Consider the following 6769-nt stretch of genomic DNA (forward strand, 5'->3'; position numbering starts at 1 on the left):
TCTGTATGCCTCATGTGCAATTTGGCTGAGGAAGCCAGAAGGTGTGAGATCATTTAGAACTGTAGATGTAAACAGCGTTTTCAACTGATGAGCCGTCTCTGAAGCTTCCATAAATAACTTTTGTTTTTGTTTGGGTGTTTTGAGATAGGGTTTCTCTGTGTAGCCCTGGCTGTTCTGGAACTCATTCTGTAGACCAGTCTGGCCTCGAACTCACGAGATCCATCTCCCTCTGCCTCCTGAGTGTTTGGATCGAAGGCATATGCCACCACCATCTGGCTTCGTAGCCAACTTCTTAGTCAGAGCTTTACTCTGAGTAAAGCTGATGAATACGCTAAATTCTGCCACTCTTAAAAGTCGACTGTGAGTCCCACTCCTGCTGTCAGCTTGGCCTTCATCTCAGTAGAGCTTGGATCACCTGCAACTCCCCCGGAGCTTGGCCTGCTGAATCTGTGGGAGGTTGGGCTTGACCCCCGGGACACAATTTCAGGACGGTAGATACCTTTGTTCTTTTGAGCATGTGACTCAGACTTGCGTTCTTCAGAATGGGTTTACTTGATTTAATTTCTTTTATTTAGGACCAATTGATGCCCACACAAGAGTATACCACCGAGGGTTCTTGGTCGTTTACGTAAATCTGATTTCTGTTCGAGACTGCTCTATCAACTTTATCATCATCCCCGCTGGCTTGGTCCCTCCAGTTTATGATATCAGTTCTAACCATTCACCCGCGTGCGGACCGTCTGGCACAACGGAACTGAACTCAGGGACGAGTCTAGAGGCGACCCGGAAGACAGTGCTTGCACACATCCGTCAGGGCAGGACTTTCTGACCGTTGACCCGGAAGCGCTTATGGTAGCCCCTCGGGATTCCGGGGTCCCATCATGGTCTTCCTTACGACGCGGCTCTGGCTACGGAACCGCCTCACAGACCGCTATTGGCGGGTTCAGGAGGTGCTGAAACATGCTGGGGTGAGTGCGCGTGTCGGTGTCCCGGGGGCCATGGTCGAAGAGTCGTGCTGCCATCCGGACACCCTTCTTCCATTTTTTTATTTTTTTCATCCAGCATTTTAGGGGAAGGAAGAATCGCTGCTACCGGCTGGCCGTCAGGGCGGTGACCAGAGCCTTCGTTAAGTGTACGAACTCCCGCAGACTTAAGAAGCGGAACCTGAGGACCGTAAGCGCCGCCCCTGGCAGCCGGACCCCAACACCCCCCTCCCACTCCCCGCTTGTCCTTCATCTCCCTAGAGCTATAGGCTCTCTTCCACACAGGGCTTCTGGAGCTCAGCCCTCCATGCCCCCTTTCCCCCAACCCCCCCCGGTGCTTGGCCTTCTGTATCCACAGGACATTGGCTTTCATCCCTTGAGAATTTCATTTACCTCTTTGGACAAAAGCTGTGTGAAGTGTTTTTCTGTCATTTTCGAAAGCTGTACTCGGGGCCTGTGTCATAGTTCTTCTAAGTTCTTATGAGTTATGTCCACAGGGCCGTAAGAAATGTCATTTCTGACCTTGACAGTCAGAAAGTGTTCCCTAAAGGCTCAGCAGATAGGAGGACATGCTGGTCTTCTATATCAACTCAAAACTGTCTATACTTGTAGCTTCAAGGGATCTGACTCATCTTGGTCTCCACGTGCACCCACTCACACACATCCTCACAGGATATATACAAATATAAAAAAAATTTTGTCTGTGCCTTTCCAGACAGATGTTAAGGTGTTTGTCAGTGGGTAGCACAGACTCTACTAATTCAATCAAGCCAAATCTTTCAAGAACCCTCTCTCCCTTCATGGAGTCGAGTTTGCCATGTTCCTATTTCTGCCACAGAATCTCAATCTTTGTTTTATTGGTGCATACAAATCGTTTTCAGTGGCTGACTGATTGACTGACTTGTCAATTTTGACTGAGAAGAAGGCAGTACTGATTGAGGATTGAATGAACCCAGGCCCTTGAATAGGCTAGGCATGGATTCTCTGTGTGTGCCTGCACTCCTGCATATGCCGGAATGTGGAGGCTAGAGGGTAATTTTCAGGAGTTTGTTTTTGCCTTTTACCTTGTTGCGGCAGAATCTGCCTTGCTGTTCCTGTTATACTCTGTACTCTAAGCTACCTGGTCCATGAAGTTCTGGCTCAAACTTAGGACTGCGAGGGTCGCACATGCATACTGCTGTGGCCAGCCTTTTGTGTTTCAGGTATTGAGTGATAGAAGTCAACTTGAAGTGTAATTACTCAGCCATCACCTGTTTTTTGTTTTGTTTTAGTTTTTTTGTTTTTGTTTTGAGATGAGGACCTGAATGTGCTAGGGTGCCTGGCCTCCAAACTTTAGGGAAATCTGATGTCACAGAACTTTTAAGTTCTGAGGCTGGACTTGAACTCATGCTATTGTCCAGGCTTGTAGTCATGCCTCAGCTATAATGGGGTTTGGGGTTACAGAGCCCCTACCAGGCCTCCTGCCTATATATATATTTTGTTTGCTTCTGAGATATAATGTCACCATATAGCCTACCTGCCCTGAAACTCACTGGTTAGACCAGGCTGGCCTTAGACTTGAGATGATCCTCCTTCCTCCTGAGTGCTGGAATTTCAGGCATGTAGTATCACCTTAGCTTGTTTGCCACTTATTACGGAACTTTTTGCTTTACTTCCTGTGTTTGCTTTGTGGTGTGTTGTTGAGACTGAGCCTTAATGTGTTGCTCTGCTGTCCTGGAACTCGCTATGTATATACCAAGTTGGCTTCTAACTCACAGTGATCTGCCCTCCTCTGCCTCCCTAGTGCTGGGATTAGAGGATTGTACCACCAGGACCGGCTGCCTGTTTTGCTTTTTTGAGAGAGTATCTCAATGCCTAACCTAAGCTGGCTGAAATTCCTGGAGTGCTGCCTGCTTGTGAATCATAGTGGAGCCGGCCTGTGTGAAATGTATCAACCTTTGTTGTTGCTTTCCCTAAAAACCTGTTTTCCTGAGAAGAAACATGGTTTCTACTTATTTTACAAGCACTTTTTAGTGCAGAGTCTTTGCTATAAACAAGATATAGATACAACATTCAGAAATCAATAGCAAACCATCCTAGAGTCAGGTGTAGTGGTACAGACCTTTACTCTCAGCACTAGAGAGGCAGAGGCAGGCAGATTTTTGTGAGTTTGAGGCCAGCCTGGCTTACATTGTGAGTTCCTGAAAACTCAGAGATGCATAGTAAAACCCAGTTTCAAAAAAAGAAAGAAAATCAGTATTAAACCTCTCAATGTTTTGATTCTAGCTCTGGATTAATCGAATTACAGCTGCCTCCCAGGAACATGGCTTACAGTACCCAGCATTTATTCTCAACTTAGTTAAGGTAAGTTGAGCCGTATCAAGGTGTTGAGCATGTAAAGGAGTCATGCCATCAGATGTGAGCCAGCCTAGTTTAGCATATTGTGAGCAGAGCATGTCATACAGTTGCCAACATGGATATTTCTGTATGAAAAGAAAAAGGTAGAAAACTGATTTTAATTTTAGAATTTGAGGGGTTTTGTTTGTTTGTTTGTTTATGTTTTTATGTACAGAAGTTATTTTATATGTGTGTGTAAGTCTGTGTAATACATCTGTGCCTGGTATCCTTGGATACCAGAGGAGAGCATTAGGTCCCTAAGTTAGGATGACTGCAAACTGTCATGTAGGTACTGGGAGTAAACTTCAGTCCTCTGGAAGAGGAGTAAGTGCTCATAACTGCTGAGCGGTCTCTCTAGCTGTCCAGTGGTGGGCATTCCATTTCTGCTCTATCACAGACATTGTTCTAGTGCTTTAAAAGGGTCGTCTAGGTGACCTGAGTCGCTTTTAGGTCCTCCATTTTACTTATGTGGGCCTGAAGTTCAGAAGTAGATTTAAAGTCACAGGTGTTTGGGGTACGATGGTGCGTACCTTTAGTCCAAACTATTGGGAGGCAGAGGCAGATGCATCTCTGAGGTTGATGCCAGCAAGGTTTATGTAGTAAGTTTCAGGACAACCAGAGCTACATAATAGATTTAGGGGAAAACAAAGGGAGGGTGGGGAGGGGGAGAAAGTCAGTCACAGGTCACGCAATAGAGTCCACTCAATGCTTGAAAACAGTATTTAATATATGCAGCTCATCCCCCTTCTTTTCTTGCTTTCCGAAATCACCTGTTACTTTATCATCATTGCTAAGGTTAAGAAGCAGGGCCTTGTACATATGACTTCTACCACTCAGTTACTCTCCCAGCCCTATAGCCTCTTCTAAGCCAGAGTCTCACCTTGAAATCACCTGTGTCTGGGGGCTGAGGATTTAGCTCAGTGGTAGAGCGCTTACCTAGGAAGCGCAAGGCCCTGGGTTCGGTCCCCAGCTCAAAAAAAAAGAACCAAAAAAAAAAAAAAAATCACCTGTGTCTGCCAACCCTGCAGTCTTACTTGGTAGAAATCACAGCTTAATGAGTTTATACATCCTTGAATTACAGTAAAGAGTTGGCACAGGCCGGAAGTTTCAGTGCCCAGGTAACCACTGACCCTAGCCATGGTACCTGGGCCTCAGTGTGGTCTTTCATGTCGCAGCCTCTATCGGCTCCCTTCTTCGTCCTCACATCTGTCCTGCAGTGTCCTGATGTGTTCTCTATGTAAGATGTTCCTACTGTGCCTTTCCCACAGTTCCCCAGTGTTTCACACTAGTAGAGTGTTGGCTGGCTACTCTAGACCCAGTAGAGGTCTTGTGGCTGCATCCTTCTGTTTGCCCCAACATGGTCTCTCCTGTATTCTATTGAAATATTTTCTTTTTGTTGGTTGGTTACTGTTGTTTCTTGAGCTAGGGTATTCTTTACCTGGCCTGGAACTTACAGGGATCTGCCTGCCAGTGGCTCTACGGTGCTGGAATTAAAGGCATGTGCCACCACACCTAGTTTTCTCTCGTGGTTTCTATGCTTACTACAGGCTGTGGTTCTTTGTCTTTCCAGTGCCAGGTGGAGCTCAACAGGAAAGTACTTGTGGACCTGGCCATCTATGAACCAAAGACGTTTAAATCTTTGGCTGCTTTGGCTAAGAGGAGGCAGCAGGAAGGATTTGCTGCAGCTTTGGGGGATGGAAAGGAGCCTGAAGGTATCTTTTCCAGAGTGGTACAATACCACTGAAGGCTGCAGTGCTATAGAAACTGTTAAAAACAAGATAGGACCAAAAGGATTGTCACCAGTAAGTCTGATTTGTATTTATTTACATTTTAGCAACAGGCCTGAGACAACAGGTGTTTACTCAGTGACACAGCCCCAAACTGTCCTGTAAAGAATGTACAAATAAAGTTTTTGCAGTGTTGAATTTGTGAGTTATTTCCTGGCATCAAGTAATCCACCTTAGGGGGATATAAAGCTTCTGTACCACCCATAGATTTGCCAGTGTGGGCTACCTATTATGGGAAAGGCTAAGTAGGAGTAGTAGGATTCATCTCTGCACACTGCTTTTCCCTTTAAAGTAGGGGTCCTAATCAGGTTTTGAACTGACACTCCTCCCCTCAGTTGTCTGGTCTGCCTTAAGTCCTCACAAATGAAGGCTTACTGTAAACATGATTGATTTAACCTCTTGGTCTTTTCCTCATGTATGTCATGGGCCCAGGGACTCAGCAGTTGAGCCACTAGCTGCTTTCCTTCTCTTTCCATGCTCCCAGTTGAGTACAATCAGGGGAATATGTCCCCTTATGAGGAATGTGATGCTCTTGGTTTCAGTTTGAAAGGATGTGTCAATTTCAGAGGGGGTTGGGGCACTTGCAAATTTTTATCATGTAGCTAGGTCTTTTCACAAGACTGCTCTGTAAGGCTAAGGAATAAATTTTGGACAGTCCTGTTGCAGCAGCACCTCAGCAGCTCTATTGATGATGTTGTATGATGCAGACTCTTTCTCCTACATTATCTAATGTATTCAGGTTAGGTCCATTCCTTGACCTCTTGGGGTCCTGCTTCACCTAAAGACTGCCATCTCTTTTTTTTTTTTTTTTTTTCTCGGAGCTGGGGACCGAACCCAGGGCCTTGCCTTTGCTAGGCAAGCACTCTACCACTGAGCTAAATCCCCAACCCCCCAGACTGCCATCTCTTAAACACCTAATTTCCATGCTTCTGTCAAATTCTATAGTTTGTACTCCCTAATCTTCATTCTTGTGTCCACTGCTTGTTTTTCATGATTGGTCTACATTTGATCTTATCCTAGTAACTCTTACCAAAGCCATTTCCTGGAAACAAATCCCAGCAGACCCTGACAATAACTCCTTTCCTTGATTTATTCCATTCTTTCTTCTAGCTAGGACAGCATTCCTGAGATGTGAACAAAAGGGGACTCACCTCAGAGGGAACCATTGACTGATCAAAGTAAAGATACGACTAAAGTCCACTTGGTATACCAGTGAGTTTGTCAGGATTACTTAAGGGAGCAGAAATGACTCAAATGAGTGATAGCTCATGAAAACTGGAGTGCACTGCACTGCTTACAAGCAGCCCAGTGGGTTGGGGAGTGTCTCTTCCGAGCACCTTGGCTTGTTTGAGAGTCTCTCAGTAGTCCTTACAGCTGTTGACGTGACACGCTTGGGGAGGGTGTCTAAGAAATCCAGTCAGTTTCAGGGACATTCTGAAGTTACTAACCTTGAAAAAAACAACAAAAAAGCCCCACAGGGTATCCTGAGTGTTTAAACAGCACTGGCTATTCTGGTACTCACTTTGTAGATCAGCCGCCTCTGCCTCCTGAGTGTTGGGATTATAGACATATGCCACCATGCCCAGCTATTTGTATCTTAAAAAGTTTACCTCAGGATGGAAT

The 6769-nt window shown here is 45.6% G+C and overlaps 1 protein-coding gene across 2 annotated transcripts; it reads left to right on the plus strand.

Annotated features, from left to right (window-relative positions):
- Positions 1-219: 219 nt before the first annotated feature.
- Positions 220-5284, plus strand: Mrpl20 (mitochondrial ribosomal protein L20). Of its 2 annotated transcripts, XM_063288394.1 has the most exons (5): positions 220-491; positions 576-968; positions 1063-1173; positions 3249-3326; positions 4930-5284. In XM_063288394.1, exons 2-5 carry the CDS (start codon positions 882-884, stop codon positions 5101-5103), a joined length of 450 nt encoding a protein of 149 aa, XP_063144464.1. In that variant the 5' UTR covers positions 220-491; positions 576-881; the 3' UTR covers positions 5104-5284. The 2 variants fall into 2 exon arrangements, with proteins under 2 accessions (XP_063144464.1, NP_001102898.1); NM_001109428.1 differs by lacking the exon at positions 220-491 and having other exon boundaries at positions 754-968.
- Positions 5285-6769: the final 1485 nt, after the last annotated feature.

Source organism: Rattus norvegicus, chromosome 5, assembly GCF_036323735.1.
Source record: "Rattus norvegicus strain BN/NHsdMcwi chromosome 5, GRCr8, whole genome shotgun sequence".
Classification (NCBI taxonomy): domain Eukaryota; kingdom Metazoa; phylum Chordata; class Mammalia; order Rodentia; family Muridae; genus Rattus; species Rattus norvegicus.

Coding starts and splice junctions, on each gene's coding strand:
- Mrpl20 (XM_063288394.1), top strand. CDS start 882: ATGGTCTTCCTTACGACGCGGCTCTGGCTACGGAACCGCCTCACAGAC. Junction 1,174..3,248: donor AGAAGCGGAACCTGAGGACC/GTAAGCGCCGCC, acceptor TTTTGATTCTAG/CTCTGGATTAATCGAATTAC. Junction 3,327..4,929: donor TTATTCTCAACTTAGTTAAG/GTAAGTTGAGCC, acceptor TTGTCTTTCCAG/TGCCAGGTGGAGCTCAACAG.